The following is a 24163-nucleotide window of genomic DNA, read 5'->3' as shown; positions in this document are numbered from 1 at the left end:
GAAGTCGTGCTGACCATGAGTTCACTCGGTTATTAAGGCGTTCTTGGACAAATGAGAAGACCTTCATCTTTGAGCCAGAGATTTCTTTTGGGATTCCCAGATCTTTTCCCATGCCACTTTCTGTAGAAATACTGGTGATGGCTTTTATCTCTTCTCTTCTAGTCTGGTCAACTTTGTTTCCAAAGACTATAGAAGATTTTGCTGTGTTTATACGTTGTCCTGAAGCATTGCCGTATATGTTTAAAAATTTTAGGACCTCATCACATTGCCTGACCTCCGCGTTGCAGAAAAAAAGACAATCATCCGCAAACAATAAGTGAGAGACCCGTGAACTTGCCTGTGCGACATGCAAGCCCATGATATGTTTCTCTTCTTCTGTTCCATTTAAGAGGGAGATTAGTGCATCTATACAAATGATGAACAGGAAGGGTGAAAGTGGGTCTCCTTGACGTAGACCTCTCGAGGATTTGATCTTGCCTCTTGGTTCGCCGTTCAATATAATCTGGTATGTAACCGAGGAAATACAACACATCAATAATTTAACCCATCTCTCATCAAACCCCATCTTTATTATTAAAGCTTCAATAAAGCTCCATTCTACTCTATCATACACCTTGCTCATCTTCGTTTTAATAATCATAAACTCAAGTCTACAGCTAGTATTCGTACGAAGGGCATGAAAATCTTTTTGCGCTAGCAGAATATTATCGATTATTAGCCTTTTCGCCATAAAAGCTGATTGGGTTTCTGAAATCAAGTTTGGAAGGGCTCTCTTAAGTCTCTTGCATAGCAGCTTGGAGATAATCTTATAGCTGACGTTGCAAAGATTAATTGGCCTAAAATCAGCCATCTCTCTTGGTCTGTCCTTTTTAGGGATAAGGCAAATATTAGTTTTGTTAAATCTTGGGTCAAAGCCCCGTCTCGAAAGACTCTCTCACGAGTTTAATTATGTCTTGGCACATCGCTTGCCATAATCTTTGGAAAAATCTACTAGTCATGCCATTTGGACCCGAGAAAATTGCTGTATGGGTAGTTTTTAAGTTTTAAATTAGAGGAATACGATGTTTTCAAAACCAAGGAAGGATAGGGTTGTTTTTACTGTTTGCCTTCCCGCGAGGGTCCTAAGGCAATTTTTTATTTTCAAAAATGCCATTATCGAATTAAAATAACTAAAAATTTCTGGTAAAATCCGATTTGGTAAACAGATTACACAAAATTATAAACCGAAGTCCAATATCATAAACCGAAGTAAAACCAAATGTATAATTTATCGACAACCCAACATTTAAATTAAAAATAAAATTTGGGATCCACATCTGGACGTAGTCCATCTACCATCTCCGGCAATCCATCTCCGATTAGACCTCCGATTGACCGTTGTAATGGCGCTGAGAGTAAAAAAATCGTTAAGGCGCAACAACACCGTGCCTCCGGTGTCCAGACGAGTGCTCCGGAGTAACTCGAAGACAGCTCCGACGGAGCAGTCGCCCATACCGGCCATGGCACCGCGACGGAGTGACCGGGTTGAACATCCCATTCACGCGAGTCGTCTCAATCCACGCCGGCGGTGTAGATCCAAAGTACAATTCGCTCCTCTTCTTCTAGAATGGCCTGCTCAGAATTCTAAAAGTAAGTTACATTTATGAACTTCGACCTTGTCTGAACTGTACTGGCGGTTTGTAACTCAAATTAAGATTGAAACGGGGGGTCTGATTGGCCTGATTTATGTATTAGCGGTTATGAACTCTAGTACTTATGTCTATATATTGAATTCAAACAGTTGGATTACTCTTATATCATCTAGAAACAGTTACAGAAGTTTATATATGAGAGCATACGAATAGGGTAGTTTTTCCAGATCTCTGTTCTCTCGTTCGAACTCCTTCGAACTCCTTTCCCTCAAACTTTTCCCCTGGTTTGCATTTAACTGTTTATCCAGAATATTATATCTTTCCTGCATTTCGGAATTGTTGTTTTGGTTCAAATACAGGAATGGAAGACGGAGAACCTTCAAATACAGGCATGGAAGATGGAGAAGCTTCAAATAACCTTTCGGAAAAACTACCAAAAAGGGTCCTCGGCGATGGTTGCTACTTGTCGAGGCGTTAAAGGGTACTGAAGATCTTGAGAAGCTACTTCATTCCCAGTTTGGGAAGTTATTCCATCTACCTGTTGCAAGATGTTGCAACAGCGCCAAACTAGTCCATGCTCTTCTATCACGACAACTTGTGACCACGAAGAAACACGAGATTTGGTTCCTCTTTGGTGGACAGCCTCTGAGATATTCGATACGGGAGTTTAAGGAAATCACGGGATTGAATTGCAATCCCGAACCTGATAGCACAGAAGAAGAAGATGTCGGAAAGACAGGAATCTGGAAAGACCTGTTCGGAAGAGCGACCGCTATGAACGTGTTTGATGTGCTTGAAATGCTAAAGGATCCGGATCCACCCCGATGGAAACGGCTTCCATTGGCCCTAATCGTTCTTGTCGACGGTGTTCTGTTTTGCAATAGCAAAAATCTGGCCGTCACCGAGAAATACATTGAGATGTTGACTGACTTGGATAGGTTCATGCTGTATCCATGGGGAAAGGTATCCTTAAACAAAACAGTATCTCGTTTTCAAGCTCCGAAGGCAATCACGGATGCGGAGAAAAGGGAGAATCCTTTAACACGATTGCGTCGTCAACTTAAACAGAAAACCAGTGCATGCTATGGATTCCCTCTATCACTACAACTCATGGCCCTCCAATCTATACCAATGTTGGTTTCCAAAATTTATCAACCTGATAACTTGAAGACTTTCGTTGAAGATCCCGAAGGCTGTGATGTGTGCTGTGTTGAGGGTGTCAAGTTTTACCCTAAATGAAATCAATAGCCGCAAGTGCACAGCTGATTGATTGTAGTACTTAGGGATCACATCCACAGGGAAGGAGGATCTTTTCCTGCAAAAGCCTTCGAAGAAATGTAAAGTAAGGAAGTCTAGAACCAAACGGTTTTGTGGGGGTTTTGGTGGTGTGTTTAAAATGTAAAAACGAAATCTAAGAAGAAACTACGGGAATTAAATGGCCTAATAACTAAACTTAACGAAAAAGAATAAAAACGAGAAAAACGGATATTCTAATTGCTTAAATGAAAATCGATTAAAAAGGAATGAGAATATTGAACTAAAGCTTGAAATAAAAACGGTGTGAATCTATAAGGAAGAAAGCGTTGGGCTTCAGAAAAGTTTTCTCAGGGGTACGAACGATTCAAAACATTGCTAGAGAGTAAATTTGATAAGATCTTAGCTTAAACTTTTCGAACTGGAGTCACGGACGTATGAATACGCCACTGTCGTGATCATAGACAATTATCTCTCTCAACCCTGACCAGTAGGTTTCCACTCTGGCCCTGGAAGAGAAGAGATGCATTATGTTTAAGACTCGTCAGCATTCACAAATCGCCCATAGGTAGGTTTCCATTCCTATGTTTGTTTTGCTCTCCCAAACTAGATCTGACATCAGATGAACACTTTCGTGTCACCAAGCATCTGGATCATATTTTAGTTCATGACGCTACTCTCATGCAGTAAAAACGAATTCAGAAGAAAAAGTTCTAAGATTCGGCTCAAAAGCTCATGGAATCCGCATCGAACATATAAATTCCCATCGAAAATCCCTTAATCCCAATAATAAAACTACTCAGATATAATGAACGAAATAAAAAAACATAGTATTAATAAGTAGAATAGAAACCGAAATTGAAAAAGAAAGAACAAGGGTTCAAAAGACAAATCTCTCTCTCCCTAAAAGCTAAAGTAAAAACAATAAGAAAAATATGAAGTAATGATAGATGATGATGATGATTCTTTTTCATCGATTAGGGTTCCTAAAACATGTATTTATAGTGCTCAAGACATCTCTGGACGCCACTTAGGGTTTCTCCAAATGAGGGAATCATTGTGGGCTTCAGAAATGGGCCTTCGGACTCGGAGTTGGCTGGCCGCAGTCGGGATGGCTTTTACCGCGGGAAATGGATGGCTGGCTGCGGTCGCGGTGCTTCTGACTGCGGGAAATACTCTGTTGGCCGCGGGTGGAAACGCTCGCCGGCTGGTTTACGGGACATCTTGCTCTTCGCGTATCTTTTGATTGAACCGTTGGATTGCCAAGCTGTAAAGTGTGCTGGAAAGCTGATACTTTCATCTTTAAGATCTCCAAATTTGAGCTGGATCAGACGGTGAGAAGGCCTTCAATCAGGGGTGAACTTCTGACGGTTTGACTCTGAGCTGAAATCTGGTTTTCTATCCATTTTGTTAAGCTTTTCCCTAAGTTACCTGAAAAGAGTCTTGGAACTACAAATACTAGAAAAACGTAATAAAAGTACTTGAAAGCAATTAAAAACATTAAAAAAGTATTTCAAAACGATCCATAAAAATGGTCAAAATACGGTGTTATCAATTCCCCCAGACTTAAACCTTTGTTTGTCCTCAAACAAAGCAAAAGCCTAAACTGGTTAAGTGAAAACAAAAATAGGAAATGCACAAATCTCATAGACATGAACTCCTAAACTAGGACCAAAGATAGTGCATCAATCCACAACTTAGTCTAGAAAATTCTCACCAATGCAAAAGAGATACTAGTCCACTTTTTCCGTCATGCAAAACTTAAACAATCTAAATCTTGATTCCAGTCAACTAGCTCTCTACATTCATTAAGTTCAATAGTGAGTTCTCATTAAAGACATCATCCAGGGTAGACGGCGTTTGGCATTAAAGGGCTGTTTAAGTGGTGGAGTTAAAGTGTTTCGGGTTACCTGAAGATCTGGAGGATGCAAGATAATATGCAAAACCGCAAGAGAGATAAGGACCTGTTGATGACCGCAATTTTCAGTCACTTCTTCTTGCCAAATGTTTTTGCATAATCCTTCCTCCTTTGTTTTAAACAGCTGTTCCCCCAGACTTAGATTCTTTCCGGGAATCAGAAAACAATCTCCAAAACTCCATAAAATCGAACTCCAGTTGCCTTGGGACTTAAAATTGAACCTCTCTAGACTCTCTAAGGCTTTTATTTCCTTTCTTTTCTTATTTTCGGATTTTTTTTTTAAGGAAATGCCTTTTAAAGAGAGAGAGACTAGAGGACGAGATTGTACCAAAATTTGAGATTTTTCTAAGGCAAACTGAGCTTTCTCTTGTGTTGGATCCTTCCGGGAACTCTTCCGGCAAATCGCAGGTCTCTGTCCTTGGTGACTGAAAACTGCATCGTTCCTCTTTCTCTCCAACGTTTTTGCACTTATCTGCATATAAGACAATAGAAAACAAGAGTGCATGTGGTTTGAAAGAGGATTGGTTAAGGTGGGGAACTAGCTAAAGATGAACTAGCCATTCAGGATCAACAAAGAGTGGTAAAAGGATAAAGGAGTCCTGAATGTATGATTCGTTTCCCTGGTCTAATGCTTCAATGAGAAAGTTAAGTCCAAATTAAGTCCAAATAAAACAGAGCTAGTCTATCCCTTCATCTAAATCGAAATCATTCAAATTCCTCTGGGGTACTTCGTTTCAAATGTGCTTAGCTATCGCCTAGTCTAGTCCTAAATCATGAATGAGCATATCACTAGGAACAGTCTAAAGCACATAGTCAACTATCATTGATTCATGTTCACCATTCCCTTTAAAACGTATTTTGTTTTGAAAACCGGTTTTGAAAAACTTTAAGGAAAATGCAAAAAGTGTAGATAATGCAAGACTCATGAAAGAAAAGTGGTTAGAAAGGGATGAAATCCTCCCCCAGACTTAAATCACACTGTCCTCAGTGTGAAACAAGTCGAGATTGGATGAGAAAAATGCATAGATAATCGAATTGGTAAGGCCAAAGAGAACTTACTTGGATCCGGGATGCTGGTGGAGATGAACCAGATTCATTCGAAGAGGTTTGGGAAGGTGATAGGTGGTTATGAAGGTGGTGGAGGGTGATGAATGAGGTGGAGTGGGGATTGGTGAGGTGGAATGGGGTGAAGTGGGTGGTTTGGGATCGGGTTTGATCTCAGCGACCATTTGCCGCGGTCAGAGGTCACGCGACCGCGGTAAACAGGTGCTTGGCCGCGGTCAGAAACACGCGATCGCAGTCGAAGAGGCGTTTCCCGCGGTCAGGACGTCTGCAACCGCGGGGCTTATTTCGCGGCCTCTTCCTGCTTCTTCTTGGTTCCTGCTGGGCCGAGCAGTCAGGGACCATCATTCTTTTTGGTTTTTTTGGGTTTTTTTTTTTTTTTGGCTTTTTTGTTTTATAAGAAACACCTGAAACTAAGAAAAAGAAAAAGATCAATAGAAAAAGAAAGAAAAATCCTAAAGTAAACAATACCTAAATGGGTTGCCTCCCCATTAAGCGCTTCTGTTTTAAGTCGTTTAACTCGACTTTTGGTGTTGGACGTGGCTTATTCCAATGAAGAAGACTTTGTCCTGAGACAAGTCTTTTTCGACATCTCCTTGCTTTGCCTAGCAAGTTCTTCGTCACTCCAAAGTTCTTCTTCAAACTCTTCTGTTGCAGAACGTTTTCCTGCTTTGCTGTTGTATAGGACAGCTTCTGTGAAGACATCTTTGTCGATATTAGCAAATGAAATCCTCCGGTTTGGCCAGTCCATTATAGCTCCGGAAGTTGCTAGAAAAGACCATCCGAAAATCACTGGATATGTTGCATCTCTCGTCTCGACAATGTAGAAGTCGACAGGCACTATGCAATCTCCTATTCTCAAAGGAATTTCATGAGCTATTCCTTGAGGTGTTGCATTAGAATCATCAGCTAGACTAATCTTTGCTCTAGTCCTGCACAGGTGTTTAATACCAAGTCTCAAAGCAATTGCCTTGGACATCATGTTAAGACAAGCTCCAGAATCACAAAGCACGTTTTTAAACATTTCTCCTCTAATAGAACAAGAGATAAGAAACTGACCTGTAGTCTTGACCTTATGGAGAATTCGAACTTGCCTTTCTCTATAGGTGTTGGCAGGTGTCTCAAACGCAGAATATGATTCACAAAAGAAAGCTGCAGCGTCATATTCAATGATTGAATCGATGTATGGCATCTTTATCTCACTGCATGTCTGGTCTTCTTGGATTGAAGAGTCAGCTGAATCTTCAACAATTTCCTTTGCCATCATACAAGGTAATGATTCCTGCCAATCTGTTTCTTCTTCTGAAACTCGGTTTTCTTCTTCCTGAGTTGCTTTTTTAGGTGCTGGAGGCTGAAGTTGGGACAGGAGATGTATTATTTTCCTCTCAAAACCCGGAGGTGCATTTGAACGACCAACTCCCGCGGTCAGAGGAGTCGCGACCGCGGGAAACAGGGATTTGGCCGCGGTCGGAACGCTTGGACCCGCGGCTCCGGATGTGATTTGCTCATAGTCCGTCTCTTCCTTCTTGTACTTGATACGAACCTCTCCAGCTTCTTTATTTGGTAAACTAGCATCATATGAACTCATACCAGGGCGTTGTTGTGCATCTTTATCAGGATCTTTGGGAGATTTCTTAGAAAATCTCTCAATTTGCTCAATGTTGGGCATCTGTTCCATTCTTGCATCAATCTCCCGTGCTTTGAGCTCGAGTTTGTTCAGCCTGTGCTCGATCTCTTGCAACTCTTCGTCTGTCTTCTCTTTATACTAGGAGGCGGATTTTCTGACTTCTTTAATCTCCTGTTTTGATTCGACAATATCACTTGAGTTTTGTATGATGTCATACCCTTGTGTTGTCTGCTCTGTTGCGACTTGGTGGATCATCCCAGCTAGTGTTTGTGAGTCCTTTTGGTTTTGTTCTTCCAAAACTCGAACATGATTGGCCATATCATCGAATTTTTTTGTTGAACTCTTCAGAGATTGAATCAATTTTCTTGAGCAGGGTGTTTTCGGTGAGAATCTGCTGATCAAGGAACTGGTTTATCATTCCTTCGAGGCGTCCCAAACGTCTGCTGATCCTCAAGTTATCCTCTTGCTGACTAGGGTTCTGCAGTGCAGGATTATAGGCGTGTGGAGTAGGTTGGAGGAGGACCATAGGGATCTTCCCGGCGTCGAACAGTCTCTCTGCGCCGGTGGTAAGGGTGATTTGGCTGGCTATATCGATCCATGTAGCTAAGATTTTGGGTTTGGTGTTCTTATCTGCGTCTGGTGGCTTGAGGAGTGTTATAGAAACCTTCCTCATAGTGTATATTTCAATTTATAGGATCCATATCTTCTGAAATGGAAACAAAATAACCGAAAAATGGAAATATGCAGAAAAAGGGGTTCTAGAGTCGATTTACCAATCTTTCTTGGGGTTTTGCAGAAAAGGAAACGTGTGCCTTCTCCGGCAACGGCGCCAAAAACTTGATGTGTGCTGTGTTGAGGGTGTCAAGTTTTACCCTAAATGAAATCAATAGCCGCAAGTGCACAGCTGATCGATTGTAGTACTTAGGGATCGAATCCACAGGGAAGGAGGATCTTTTCCTGCAAAAACCTTCGAAAGAAATATAAAGTAAGGAAGTCTAGAACCAAACGGTTTTGTGGGGGTTTTGGTGGTGTGTTTAAAATGTAAAAACGAAATCTAAGAAGAAACTACGGGAATTAAATGGCCTAATAACTAAACTTAACGAAAATGAATAAAAACGAGAAAAACGGATATTCTAATTGCTTAAATGAAAATCGATTAAAAAGGAATGAGAATATTGAGCTAAAGCTTGAAATAAAAACGGTGTGAATCTTTAAAGAAGAAAGCGTTGGGCTTCAGAGAAGTTTTCTCAGGGGTACGACGATTCAAAACATTGCTAGAGAGTAAATTTGATAAGATCTTAGCTTAAACTTTTCGAATTGGAGTCACGGATGTATGAATACGCCACTGTCGTGATCATAGCCAACTATCTTTCTCAACCCTGGCCAGTAGGTTTCCACTCTGGCCCTGGAAGAGAATAGATGCATTATGTTTAAGACTCGTCAGCATTCACAAATTGCCCATAGGTAGGTTTCCACTCCTATGTTTGTTTTGCTCTCCCAAACAAGATCTGACACCGGATGAACTCTTTCGTGTCACCAAGCATCTGGATCAGATTGTAGTTCATGACGCTACTCTCATGCAGTAAAAACGAATTCAGAAGAAAAAGTTCTAAGATTCGGCTCAAAAGCTCATGGAATCCTCATCGAACATATAAATCCCCATCGAAAATCCCTTAATCCCAACAATAAAACTACTCAGACATAATGAACGAAATCAAAAACATAGTATTAATAAGTGGAATAGAAACCGAAATTGAAAAAGAAAGATCAAGGGTTCAAGAGACAAATCTCTCTCTCCCTAAAAGCTAAAGTAAAAACAATAAGAAAAATATGAAGTAATGATAGATGATGATGATGATTCTTTTTCATCGATTAGGGTTCCTAAAACATGTATTTATAGCTCAAGACATCTCTGGACGCCACTTAGGGTTTCATGGAATCCTCATCGAACATATAAATCCCCATCGAAAATCCCTTAATCCCAACAATAAAACTACTCAGACATAATGAACGAAATCAAAAACATAGTATTAATAAGTGGAATAGAAACCGAAATTGAAAAAGAAAGATCAAGGGTTCAAGAGACAAATCTCTCTCTCCCTAAAAGCTAAAGTAAAAACAATAAGAAAAATATGAAGTAATGATAGATGATGATGATGATTCTTTTTCATCGATTAGGGTTCCTAAAACATGTATTTATAGTGCTCAAGACATCTCTGGACGCCACTTAGGGTTTCTCCAAATGAGGAAATCATTGTGGGCTTCAGAAATGGGCCTTCGGGCTTGGAGTTGGCTGGCCGCGGTCGGGATGGCTGTGACCGCGGGAAATGGATGGCTGGCCGCGGTTGCGGTGCTTCTGACCGCGGGAAATACTCTGTTGGCCGTGGGTGGAAACGTTCGCCGGCTGGTTTACGGGACATCTTGCTCTTCGCATATCTTTTCATTGAACCGTTGGATTGCCAAGCTGTAAAGTGTGCTGGAAAGCTGATACTTCCATCTTTAAGATCTCCAAATTTGAGCTGGATCAGACGATGAGAAGGCATTCAATCAGGGGTGAACTGATGGTTTGACTCTGAGCTGAAATCTGGTTTTCTATCCATTTTGTTAAGTTTTTCCCTAAGTTACCTGAAAAGAGTCTTGGAACTACAAATACTAGAAAAATGTAATAAAAGTACTTGAAAGCAATCAAAAACATAGAAAAAGTATTTCAAAACGATCCATAAAAGTTGTCAAAATACGGTGTTATCAGGCTGTCAAAACGTTATCACACTATTGCATCTTGGGGACATACTTGCCGTGGAATCTGACCCTCTGGTAAATTATTTGTAGTATTATATTTAGTACTATTTATAGTCTTATTTTGTAGTACTTGTCTTAAAACATAAGTACTCTGTCATTTTGGTTGGTAATTTTGCAATTGTTTTTGTTGTCTTAGTTGTCTGTGAAACAGATGGTAGTGGATGATGGTGACAATGACCAACAGAATGAATTGCGTTGGGGAAATGAGGTAGAGGATGCCGAAGTTGCATTCATGCAGGAACTCATGGCCGAGGGGTACAAATTCACACCTTCGGATTTTGCAGTGGCACCGGCACCTATCGTGGATCTTAGTGATGCAGAGGACGACATTACCAATGAACAGGAACCTGAGCCATCCACCCGACCGAAGAAGAAACTGAAAACTCATCAAACTGAAAAACGTAAGATGCAGAGGAAGAGAGGCAGGGGCAAGAACTCTTCTAATCTATTGGAAGATGAAACCCCTGAAAGTGGACAGATTGAAGATCTTAAAAGATGGATAGTAAGTCAGAATGAATTGCTCCTTCGTAAGATTAAGACAGAGTTGGACAAGAGATTGGGCGTATATCAACAGGAAGAAGAAGATGAGGATGTACACCAGTCAAAAGAAGATGGGGAACAGGATGCCGAAGTACAGAATCCAAAAAAAGGTGGTCAAAAACCGGATGAAGATGAAGACGAAGCCGAAGATGGAGGTGAAGAAGGAGGTGATGATGGTGCACAGTCTAGCGTACGCCATGATGATGGTGTACACCCCCAAGATGGTGTACACCAGAAAGAAATAGATGATGAAGAAGGGACATCTACTTACTACGGCGGGGACCATTATTCTCCCAGGGACCATGCGTACTTGAAGACTCCAGAAGCTCCGACGAAGACCCCTGAAACTGAATAAGCCAATTCAGGAACAAGTCGTCCACCTCCTTACTTCGTCAATCCGGATGAAGATCCACCTTCTGGCCTCAACGAGGTGAGCTAATTGTTTAGTCAGCACCTGACTCTATTAAGTTTCATAACGGGTGTGTACTATGCTATTTTTTTATGACTTATTCAGGTGGATGGTCGTCGAACAATTTGGTGTCTGGCACCTTAGAAGTCTACAAACCTCAGACTGCTCACCCATTGAGCTACGCATATAAGAAAAATGAAGCGCAGACAGATGCACAGGATGCACAGGTCAGACATTAAACTTGTTCATATGATATGCATGTGTATACAGTACTCTTTAGGTATACGCTAGGTATACGATTGATATGTTATACTCTTTATTGTTACGGTGGTTTGTAGGCTGTGGCTAATAAGGAGGACTCAAATGCGGGGAAAGATTACCATACTGCGCCTGAGGATGCAAGTGATGCTTCGCAGAAGACCCCTTTTACTCCAAAACCCCCACAAGAAGTTGAGGGATCGTCTGGTGTAAAGAGATAAAGTAGAAGAACAGGAAGAGGAGGAAGAGGTAGAGAAAAACGCGCACGCGTACGGTCGAACAAGATTCGAGATATTTACACCACAGATTCAAAGGTGAAAGCTCTATTTGTATCCAGATCGAAAGCTGCGTACAAACCACTAGAAACAGTGGAATAAGACCAGTTCAAGGCATTCCAGGAGTTATTATCGCGTGAAAGAAACATGTAAGTTATATCGTATGCAAAGCAATTTATCCTTAAACTTTCATTGTTATCAATTTCCAATTGCTCTCATTACAACGACTTTTGCATTGTCACTGGTCATAATGTGAACAATCAATTCTTCCTACAAATTGCGAAGCCTACTGAGTGGGTTAACACGATGGTAAGTATATAGTTAGTACGTACTGAATCTTTAATTATCTGTATTATCAGTTATTTATTTTTTGTTATTCGTCAGCACATGCAAGTCATAATGGCCATGCTTTGGAGACGTAGAGGTGAAATATACTTGAAAGACAGGGTAGCATTTGTAGACACCTTGTTCATATCCATCATCGGCAACTACTACAACGATTTCATATTTGGAGACAAAAATCAGTATGACTGGGGGAAAACCATTCAGGGCATTGTATTGGGAAAACCTGCAAAGTGGGCTAATCAGCGTCAGAGACAAATGTTTCTACGGTTTGTGGACGTTGTCTACGTCCCGATGAACTGGGGGTCTGAGCATTGGGTGGGCCTTGTAATTGACTTTAAAAAGGGCAACATAAAGATTTTGGACTCATTCATCCGTCATAATGATGATGCGGCTGTGGAGCAGTATATGGCGCCCGTGTGTCAAAGTATGCCATTTATATTGAAGCGTTATTTGGATAGCAAATTAACGGAAGGCCTACGCACCACCCCTTACACATGGAGTTGTTTGGAGTGCATATATCAGAACGCGAGATCCGGTGACTGTGGCCCATGTGCGGCCAAATTCTTAGAGATGCATGCTGCAGGGCTTGGAGTGGAGGAACTGGGTTTGATAACGGACGATGACGTTGACAGGTCAAGGGAGAAATACGCCATGGACTCATACAAAGAGTTTGTTGGGAATCCGGCTGTTGCCAACGCTTAGGACGAATGGTGAAGTTTAATGTTGAACTTGACAATTTATGAAAGGTGTATTTGTTGGATTATGTGTTTGATAATGTTTAGGATGTGGGTTTATTTGATAATTTATATGCTTATACTTTACTGTACTTTAGTATTTATTAATTGGTGTGTCAATTCGTAGTTCCGGGAATAATTTGGTATCCGTACACCAATATGCATTTAGTTGTACATCAACTGCATCAAATGGGTGTACATCAAGAAAAATTTGTTTATACTTTATTTTACTTTAGTATTTATTAATTGGTGTGTGAATACTTTGTTCCCGGCTTAATTTGGTATCTGTACACCAATATGCATTTAGGTGTACATCAAATGGGTGTACAACTTCAAAATTTTTGGTTTAGCCACCAAATTTACAAACTCATTTACAATCTTAACGGTAACCGCATTTTAATATATACGCTCAGTTAATGGGATTTTTTAATAATTATATATATGCAACATAAACAACCGTTATCCTCACAAATCCTAAACCACAGTTATTCCATCTCCATAAACAACCGTTTTCTTCACAAAGCAACCTCACAAATTAACTATGGCACCAAAGAGAGGGCGATGTGATGCAGATATCCGTGATTGTCGATCCCCTCTGATGGCGCTACCCGAAGATCTATTGGAGAAGGTTCTCGCATACAGTTGCAACTCCGTCCAACAAATTTTCACACTAAAGCAAGTTTGCAAACGGTTCCAGGCCTGCACTTTAACCAATAATTTTCTAGCATCGGTTGATCCCGTGGAATTGGAGATGCCTATTCTCGAAGATTTTGATATGCCTTTTATCGCAAGTTGGGAATTTCCCAACTTGTTGAGGAGGATGTATGACGCACGCAATCCGGGTTTGCTGTTCATGAAGGGGATGCAAGACTACTTCTGCCGTGGAGAAAATTGTGGCATAAAACTCATCAAGGAATCTGCAGATATGGGATACGAAACAGGTATTTACATGTATGGCATGTACATGAAAGCAGTGGTCGAAGACCCCGTGGGTTTAGAGTATCTTTCAAAACTAGGCAGAGGGGCAATGAGGAGAATAATTCAGAAAATTATTGATGGAGGTGAGCGTGGTTATGTCAATAATTTGCCTGAGGAATTCTCGAAGAGGAGATTTGAAACTAATGCTCAGGGTTTAGTCTTGTCGCTGTGGTGTTGCCAATGCTCAACTTGATTGGCATGACGAATTGTTAAAGGGGCCAAGCATGTGCACGTCGTGTTTCTGGGCACAGGAAACGCAAAAGTTCTTTGTATTTGTTTGGTATGCAGTGAGGTCTGGGCCGTCAATGGAAAAATGGTGAGTAATTGGTGAAACTCAACCATTTTTCGGTGTGTACACCTCGGTGTGTACACCTCGTTGTATACACCTTCGGTGTGTACACCTCGTTGTATACACCTTCGGTGTGTACACCTCGGTGTTGCTGTTATTTCAGAATTCATCGAATTGATTAGCATCCGCCGTTGTATACGCCTTCTATGTATGTATGTATACTTTGGTGGGTGGTTGTGGCAGTTTTTCGAGAAGCATTATCTTTTATATCTTTAAAGTCTCAGTTTACCTCTCTATGTACGCCTAATAACTAGAAAATAAAAAACACCTCAATCTGGACTCAATATGTACACATATATTTGTACACCTGAATGTTAAAGACATATATATTTTGAGTATACAAACGACATTATCTCTTTTGTGGGAATTTTCGGAGAAGATTTGGTATACAAACGATATTATCTATTTAAAGTCTCACCTTACCTATTTCTGTACGCATATTTAAAAAGTAATCATGATTTCGTCTATGTGGACTCAATCTGTACTCTATATCTCGGTTAACGTGATGTTGAGAAAACTTCTGTAATGATGACAAGAAATATAGTTTCCAAAATATAAAAAGGTCTGTGTTGTTATTAAAATTTCGATTTAATCATAAATGATAATAGTAGTGTGGCATAAATCATAAATGTATTGTGGTACATCATAAATTAAATTATATCATAAATCATAAAAGTTTAATGGTGAAATTTGCTTGGATTTGGTTATTCTCTGTATTTATTGTGGTAATTTAATTTTGCCGACAAACGAAAAGACACATTTTCGTCTCTTTTCAACGTCTCTCTTCAAAGACAGCTATTCGGCTCTATTAAAACCGCACTACCTCTTTAAATTCAATCCCTTCAACGTAACATCCTACTTAGAACCATCATAACTTCCTCTTTCATTCCTCTTTCATTCCATTCTCCTCTTCCTCAATCCCTTTTCTTATCTTTTCTATTTTCATCGAAATCAACGATGGTTCCAAGGAGAAACAGAGGTGGTGATGGTGATTTTTCCCATCTTCTCTTACTCCCTGATGAATTGCTGGAAACAATTCTGGCCGCTACAAACCCATCTCTCAGGGAAATAGCCCGCCTCCGTGCTGTATGTTCTCGTTTCAACCGTATCGGCACAAGCAGGGGTTTCTATCAAGCGATTGATCCCGCCGAAATTGTCCATGAACAAGCGGCGGTTCCACATTACCCAACGATGATGAGGAGATTTTATGACGCGGGTAATCCAGGGGTTATTTTCCAGAGGGGGATGCAAGCCTACTTTTTGTTCCACGATGGTGAAGGCGTGGAATTGATAAGGGATGCTGCGGAGAGAGGCTACGACCGAGCCATTTTTGTGTACGGGATGTGGCTCAGAGCAGTGCCGGAAGACTTCGTCCGTGCAGAGGAGTATTTGGGCAGGCTCCCGGTGCAAAATCGGAGGAGGATGAGCCGGTTGTTGCTGGCCGACGTTCCACACAGATGGAATTTCGATTTGCCAGTCGATTTCACTGAGAAAGCGGCTGCCTTTCATCCGAGATTCCTGGCGCTGTACACCTATCAGTGCGGGGTTATCAATTACTGGCTCCAGTGGTTTGCATAAGATTTTAAGCAGCCAAAGTGCACAACCTGTTTCTGGGCCCAAGAGACCCAAAGGTTCTTCCGCTTCATAAGGAACGTCGTTCCAAGCTGGCCGTTGATGCTCGATTGGTGAAAGCCGTAATCTTAGTATTTTGTTGCATTCGTGTCTCTTTAATTATTGATGTTGTCTTAGTATTCTGAACTACAACGAATGTTTTTCATTTGCATGTCTACTTTCGTTTTTTAGTTGCAACTCTTACTTTTCTATAAACATAATCTATCTTAGTAGTTGATTTTATGATATTTATGATACTTATGTTCGTAAATGTAGTAATTAATCATAAAGGTGTTTAAATTTTTTATAAAAATGGAGAATTTAGCCTTTCCCAAAATCGAAAAGAAAGTGGTTGGATATCATTTCATCTAGGACAGTAATTAATTATGTACACCTATTCACGTACACGTATGTACGTACACCTACTTACGTTAACGTGAGCATAAACAGGGTTGGACACCTTTTTACATAAATTTTATCTCGTTGACTTTAATTATTTATGTACACCTATTAACGTATACGTATAGACGTCCACCTACTTACGTATACGGGATCAGAAACAGATTGGAAAGATATAGCTGTTTGAAAATAAAATAATAGTACACATTTTTAAAGAACGATGAATACCTACACCTATTTTAACAAAAACGTACACCTATATACGTCCACCAACATTGGTATACGGGATCGTATACCTTTTTAGACATAAGGCTGTTTTTAAACTTCTTATTTAGTTTTGTAATATAATTTAATTATTAATACATCTTCATATTTAGTTTTGCAATAACCACAACAATAGGAAAATATATTGAAATATTAAAATGTTAAAAACAATCGACAAGCGACCATACCACATCAATACTAAAGCATGTATGATATGTGTTGTGCCGAACATCTAAGATAACATTTTTCACATTTAACAATTTAATGCAAATTCTCGTGATACACTTCGCACGGCGCTTCGGTTTCTTCATGAATGAGACTAGGGTACCTAAACTTTTTCTTGTATGTTTTTTTTATTACGTGGGCAAAATGACCAGAATAAGGATACTATATCTTCGGCGACTTCACGAAGTTCACGAGAATGATGAGGATAGTGGTACCTGAAAACTATCTTTAGAAGTTTTTTCCCTCTGTTAGGGCGACCCACGCACATTTGCAAAATGGCACAGCTGTAAGTGGCATAGACGTCTGATGGAACGAGCTTATTTATGGCGGTATAGATCTTCTCCTCTGTTGGCGGTATAGATCTTCTCCTCTGTTGACACGAACCTTATAGATTCGACCAATATGGCCTGTGGATTTCTCGACGCTAAGCAGCGCAGGAATAAGGGCCGATATACTCCACCAGGGTATATCCGAGATGGTGTGTCATGCAATGTCCATATGTATGCCGATCTGAGTACGCTAAACGCAATGTCTCTACCACGGGTCCCTGCCAGAATAATCGGTCCAAGGTAGATGCAGTCAGACTCAGCAACTTTCTTGACAATGATTTCGAAAACATGATCTGGTAAATCTGGTAAATCTGGCATTTTTTGGGAAGGTTATTGGGTTTGTGTACGGTGAACTTTCTTCGCAATATTATGAAACTATATATTGAATTTGATGGGTAGTTCTTGTTGAGAAATAGTTAATGGTAAGACAATTAGTAGTTGCAGGGTTTAATGTGTAGATGAACAGAGTAATATTACAATAAGTTTGTGAAGTGATGTTTACTTACTTTGTTACAACTACAGAAATTAAACTACTAGTTACATTGTTACAACTAGTTACGTTTGTAGTAGGTACTTGTTACAATAATTTTGTGAAGTGATGTTCACTTACTTACTACCTTTAATTTATTACAAAAAGTAAACAAGTACTTGCAATTAAAATAACTAAACTAAAGAAAATATCTTATGCGCAGAGCCATGCATTGTAGAAGGCAATACTCGCAGTCTGGTGTATTTGTGCCATCGTAATGCTCATCTACACACTCCGATATAGGTTCTTCTTGGAGGGTGATGGGGAAGGACCAAAGGCTACCCCACGTATCTTTAAACGGTCCTAGAGGGAACTCCCATACGTGATGTATAACGTCGTGCGCTAACAGCTTCATTTCATTAGCCGCATAAGGGACGTGTAGAGTGAATACATACGTGAGGAGTTTTTTAGCCCTTCGTGGACGTCCGACGCAAATTTCAAACATGGCACATGCAAAAGTAGCATGTTTATCACATGGGACAAGTCGGTTAAGCACCCTAATCGCTGAATACAATCTTCGCTCACGCACGGCAACTCTAATGGCTTCGAAATAAATAGCTCGTGGATTGTAGGCGCGAAGACAACGCTCAAAGAATGGGCGGTAAGGGTTGTTAGGGGATACGTCGATCGGTGAACGCGATGGCTCTTCCACGTTTTCCTGCGCGAATAATGGAGCCAAGATGATAGGAGTCATCCTCAGCTAGTTTCTTTACTATTAACCCTAAAACATCATCGTCTAAGTAGTGCATTGTTGTTTAACTGTGGTGACAAAGTAAATATGATTCGTTTTATTTGTAGACAGGGTGGATAGATATATAAATGTCCTAATTCATGGTTGGTATAAAGTTAAGAGCCACTTCAATAACTGCTAAACTGACCCCAACAGGTCGCACTACATTATAAATGAAACTAGTTTCGGGCACTTTAATAAAAGCAAACTGACCATTACTCTTTAAAAATGGTGCGTAGAAAATGGTTAGGTGAAATATTTACTAAAAGGCAGAACACTATTATATTATTTTTAACCGTATAATAAATTCTCCACCCCCCAACCACACACCAGTGAAGTCCATACATGATGATTTTGCTTTGTCTTAACTAAACTTGCTTCCTTTCCAACGAAAACAAACCCTAAACCAAACATAACAAACCCTAAACCGAACATGACGCTCCCAGACTTGCCTGATGAAATTCTTATCGAAATCCTCAAGAGGCTCGGCAGTGAAGCATTTTGGCGACTCGGACCATTTCTCCGCGCTGGAAGGTGCACCCTCCGGCTTGTTTTCAACGATGATGTCCTCAAATCTAGCAATATTTATGCCCTTTGCTGTGTCCCCAACGACATATGCCCTGGAAAGGAAAGACGCCCATTCTTTCTGAAATGTTTGGCGAGTGGAAACCCTGAGGCAAGATACTGGGAAGCCCTGAGACTTGCAACCAGAGGCGCAGATCTCATTGCAGGTAGGACCATGCTGGAACCAAATGTTCCCACCGACGCTCTCTCGACCCTGGCGTCGGCCATGTTCAGCGTTTGCTTGGGTGACCCTTGTTCCGCAAGCCAAACATTGCAACTGTTGGCAACGCATCACAGAAGTCTACAGCCAGAGCGCGTGAGACAATTAGGTGAGGAGTTAATTCTTGAGATTTCATATTACGGAACTGCATACATGGATACGTACTCAAACTCATTTTCATATCCAAACGACGACGTCATCAAGCTGCCTGATTGTGCATTTGATCATTTCGAACCTGAGATCCGAGTACTTTGCAATGGTTGCTTCATATATTGGTGTGCTAGGCGTATCTGCGAAATGCTTTAAAAATAAGTTTATGGTGTACACGAGTATGTGTAGACTATATGAAGTGTACACCTATATTTCATTTTAAGTATGTAATGAAAATTCTTTGAATTAATATTCGATGACTTATGTTTCATATCAGATACATATTTACGTAATTAATCACGAAACTACCAAATGGTTGGACAATTTATGAAATCATAGACATAAAAACATAAATTGATATAAAAAATTTAATAAAAAGCATAAATTGATATAAAAAATTCACGACTTCATGCTCCTCCGGCGTGCTCCACCGTCCATGCAAGTGCAGTGGTTTCAAAAGCAGCCCTATCTTCCACGTAAATCCTAGCAATTTCTTCAACAAAAAATGTCCTTCACTTATTTGGGGGCCAGTTAACATTTGATGTATTTCCGTTAAGCCCTGATTTAATCGAAATTAAGATTATTAAGCAAAAAACAATAACGATTTATTTCTTTCATAAGTAAAAATACATCATTGATGCTGTTGTTGGTCTTGAAGTGAGTTGGGTTCAACATCTTAAGAAAAATGTTCCCATAAGTATTAACGTTTGGGTGATACACTTTTGTTTTGAACATCACCTGAAAAAACAGTGTTATTAGTAATTGAAATCTTTTTTGACTAAATCCAAACCCTAAAAATACAGCAATTTGAGGGAGCAAGCATATGCTTCATTCCTTACCCTCGGTGGCACGAAAGGGTAGTCAAGCGGAAAGTGAATATCTAGTTTGAAAACACCATTCTCATAGGGTGAACCTTTAGGCCCCGTTATGATAGCTTCCCAGTGATACAAGTCCTCACCCACAGGTCCTAATGAAATCGGCAAAACACTAATGAAGTAGACGATGTAAAAGACCGATCTCCAAAAACTAAAACTAAAAAACTCCCCTATTTTCAAAAGAATCATCAAATACCTGTACTGAAACATGCATTGTTTTTCCTCTCCACTTCCTTTAATTGCAATGAGATAACTTTGGCAGAGTACATTTTTAGAAAGTAACTATTAATTTTCTGTATAATTATCTTAAGCTGTAATTAACTTTTCCTGTCTCCGGAAACTTGTTTCACTGAAGAAGGCAGGGGACAGTTTTTATAGAGGACGACAGGAAAAACGTTTTAAAGTAAAGAGAGCAAAACGAGTCGGTCAAACGGTGCAACGGGTTTCTAAAAAGGTACTTAATTAGTTTTTGTCGTTTCCAATTTGATTTTTTGGGTCGCGTTTATTCCTCATACACTGTTTTCCATTATTGCGGTTTTCAAAAACGCAATGACTTGATTTTTGAAAAAACCGTTTATTTGTGCTGTCCTGTCCTACAATTTCATTTCAAAGACACGATCATTGTCCGTTTTCTAGATAATGTTTTCTTTCTCTGCTATAAAACCATGTCTTTGATAATTATTTTGATCCAGAACCATGTCTTTGATAATTATTTTGATCCTAAACCCTAAACCCTAAACCCTAAACCCTAAACCCTAAACATAAGCCATAATGTGCATACACCTAAATTTATATGCGTACAACATAAGCCATTATGCGCATACACCAGATAATGTAAACTGATTCATGTTGTCCACCATCACAGTGTACACAAACTGTGTCCACTGTCACAGGTGTACACAAACTGTGTACACCTTGTCCAGTAAACATCATAAATTTTATAACAAATATAACATAGTTCATGCCTTGCCAAGTTTAAATATAGGGAAACATAGTTTACGCAAGAAACAAAACCGAAATACAAACCGAGATCCCCACAAAAAAAACCAACAAGAGACACACAAAAAACAATGTGGCTCGCTCTTTCCTAAACACAACAAAAGACACACAAAAGCCACACCCGGTCAACCCAATGGTTCCTTGCATTTTGCCCGGTTATGGCCGGGATTTCCACATCTCGAGCATTTGTTTGGCTTCTTTTTTTTCGCAACCTGCAACAGCGTATATCAGCAATCAGTAATCAGTATGACTAGGGAAAAATAATTGTTTAGTGTACACTAATCTGAGGATACTCTCCTGCTGAAAGTTTCCTCTTCGTCGTAGGCCTTCCTGATTGACGTTTTGACTTAGGTGGCATAATATTCAGGTCACGCACCTCTGCTGGGATACGAATGTCGTCAGGGTCAGGCACTGGTAGGATTTTGCCACAAACTGTTGCACTCCAAATTGATTTCTTAAGAATTGGATCAACCAAACTGTTGTACTCTACTTGGCGAAGCCTAGCCGCGACCATTGCATGTCGGCAAGGGTATTTCAATGTCTGAAACTCTAGACATGAGCATATTTTTTTTAGGAGATCAACATGCCGCCTTACACCGAACTCAGAACTCACTTCAACCTCCCACAAAGAAATGCCTTGAACTGATAGTGCAGCAGATTTTCCAAGCTGCAGGTTCATTAACTTGTCAACTTCTTCTGGAATGTCACCATCCATCTTTTGAATTTTCTCTCTTCTGCGTTCATGCCACCTACTTAACATTCGCCTGATAAATTCTAGCATTGCAAAAATTGGACTGTCTCTTGCTGCGAATAATGCATTGTTCAGAGACTCCGCAATGTTACTGGAGGTCATATTATACCTCTGACCAGAAAAGTGTGATCTAGTCCACGGTGCAAGAGGGATTTTTTCCATGTACTCCCAACAACGATAATCAACATCCTTCAGCCTTGCGTATAGTTTCTTGAAATTAGAAACTGTGAACGCTTCTCCAGCCTTTCCGACCAACCCTTTCTGATCGGAACCTTTGTATTTACCGTGAACATTTCTCTGGATATGGACAAGACATGCACCGTGGTGTGACTGTCGATACAATTTCTTTTTATCTTTGGCAATTCCACTGTGCCTATCCGAGATAATAGTAAGATCACAGGAATCTGGAATAATGTCTACCAACTTCTCAAAGAACCACCTCCATGTCTGGTCAGACTCTTCATCGACAACGGCGAACGCTATTGGAAAAACCTGGTAATTAGAATCTTGTCCACTGGCCGTTAATAGACAACCCTTATACTTACCAGTCAGGTGAGTCCCATCAACAACAACTACTTGTTTCAAATGTTTCCATCCAGATATAGATGCAGCCAATGCCATAAATACAGATTTAAACCTGGTGATACCTTTTCCATCTATTTCATCTCTCTCGGTTATCAAATGCGTTATGGTGCCGGGGTTAGCATACTTGAGCACATGGAGGTAAATCGGTAATAATTTGAAAGAAGTCTCCTCTGTTCCGTGAGCAGAGTATATAGCCAGCTCCTTAGCTTTCCTGCATTTCCAGTATGAGGCTGTAATATTATATTCGGAGAGAACAATCGCAGGTAGCTCACTCGCACGTGGACCAACTATTGCATTCTCGTACTTAGACTTCAGCAGAGCCGCCATGACTTTAGAAGTAGCATGCTTAGAAAATTTCCTTCTTGTATCCGGGTGGCATGTATGCTTCAAGCACGCCTTCCTCACCTCATACAACGCAGAGTCGCCAACTTGACACCCCAACACCCTCCAATCACATATCTTTGCTGGACATTCCGGCGACTGTGCACTTCTTCGCATGCTTTTTGAATTCGAACGTCACTACATTCTTCAGTGCATTGATGGCCAACGTGATTTTAAAGTGTTCCTTGTTCCTGAACTTTTTCCCAACCCATATCTCTCCATCTTCATTTGACAAATCAAGTTCATCGAAATCCCCTCCCATATCATCAGAGACTGGTGCCACATCCGGAAATCCATATAGTTCTGTACGTTTAATCGCTTTCTTCAGCTCTGCACCGCCATTCTGACGCCCCCAAACGACATCACCTGTCGGACTCTGCACAAAATCATCATCATCTCCATGGGGAGCCAGAACCTTCTCACATACAGTCCTCTTTCTTCCAGGAAAATGAATAGGACTCTCCATTAAGACAATGGAGTTGTCCATATGGTTTGAATCACTCGGCTCAATTCCGCGACTACTTCCACAACCCCCTAAACTACCAGAGTCATCCTTATCCTCATCAAATCCAGGTTTAGAATGGAAACCCTTACCATCTGCTAGTATGTAATCATTCCACCAGTCAAAATCATAATCCGGATCATAATCATCATCAGAGCCGTATGCGTCATCGTCAACATCATCAGCTTCCTTCTCTTCCAAATCTCTCGCCTCGTCTGATTCCTGGGACATTTTTAATTCCAACTCAGGGTGGTCAACAGAGACAGCGTGACTTGGAACATCAGGTTTTACGTTAACGGAGGTGTTAGTGCTGGCCTTAGCCTCTACTTTCTCTGATTCCTGGGACATTTTTAATCCCAACGAAGGATGGATTACAGAGACAGCTTCAGGTTGTACACCTTTGGAGGTGTTAGTGCTGGCCTTAGCCTCTACTTTCTCTGATTCCTGGGACATTTTTAATCCCAACGAAGGATGGATTACAGAGACAGCTTCAGGTTGTACACCTTTGGAGGTGTTCATTGCGGCCTCTGCCTCTACTTTCTCGGCATGTGCTATCAGCAAACAATCATCGATATCTTCATCATCTGCTTCATCATCGGGTTGACTAGACTCTGCCGAAGAAGAGGCTATGAATTTTGTTGGCCCTAATGACTTTCGCCGTTCCCTAGCAATTTGAACTTCAAGACTTTCCTTCCGTTTCAATCTCACCATTTTACCATTAACTGACTCCTTGAATGTGACTTGTCAGACTTATGCAGCGAAAGGAAGAATTTGTACTCTTGAGGAGTAACTATCATACATGGACAACTCCCATCACCATTAAGCTCAGCTAGAACATCATCAAACCAGTAGGAAATCTCCACCGAAACA

The 24163-nt window shown here is 40.5% G+C and overlaps 2 protein-coding genes across 2 annotated transcripts; both read right to left on the bottom strand.

The window, feature by feature from the left end:
* Positions 1-19607: 19607 nt before the first annotated feature.
* On the bottom strand, positions 19608-20344 carry LOC18022408 (ubiquitin-conjugating enzyme E2-16 kDa). The gene is made up of 5 exons (XM_024158936.1): positions 20272-20344; positions 20040-20167; positions 19831-19938; positions 19737-19759; positions 19608-19683 (listed from the first exon to the last, which is right to left on the bottom strand). The coding sequence occupies exons 1-5, from the start codon at positions 20342-20344 to the stop codon at positions 19608-19610; spliced, it is 408 nt and encodes a 135-aa protein (XP_024014704.1).
* Positions 20345-21342: 998 nt separating this feature from the next.
* On the bottom strand, positions 21343-22737 carry LOC112088546. The gene has a single exon (XM_024158935.1). It carries the CDS (start codon positions 22735-22737, stop codon positions 21343-21345), a length of 1395 nt encoding a protein of 464 aa, XP_024014703.1.
* Positions 22738-24163: the final 1426 nt, after the last annotated feature.

This window comes from Eutrema salsugineum, unplaced genomic scaffold (genome assembly GCF_000478725.1).
Source record: "Eutrema salsugineum unplaced genomic scaffold, Eutsalg1_0 scaffold_14, whole genome shotgun sequence".
Lineage (NCBI taxonomy): Eukaryota > Viridiplantae > Streptophyta > Magnoliopsida > Brassicales > Brassicaceae > Eutrema > Eutrema salsugineum.
The sequence above is the reverse complement of the archived record's forward strand: the minus strand, read 5'-3'. Positions and strand labels throughout refer to the sequence as shown.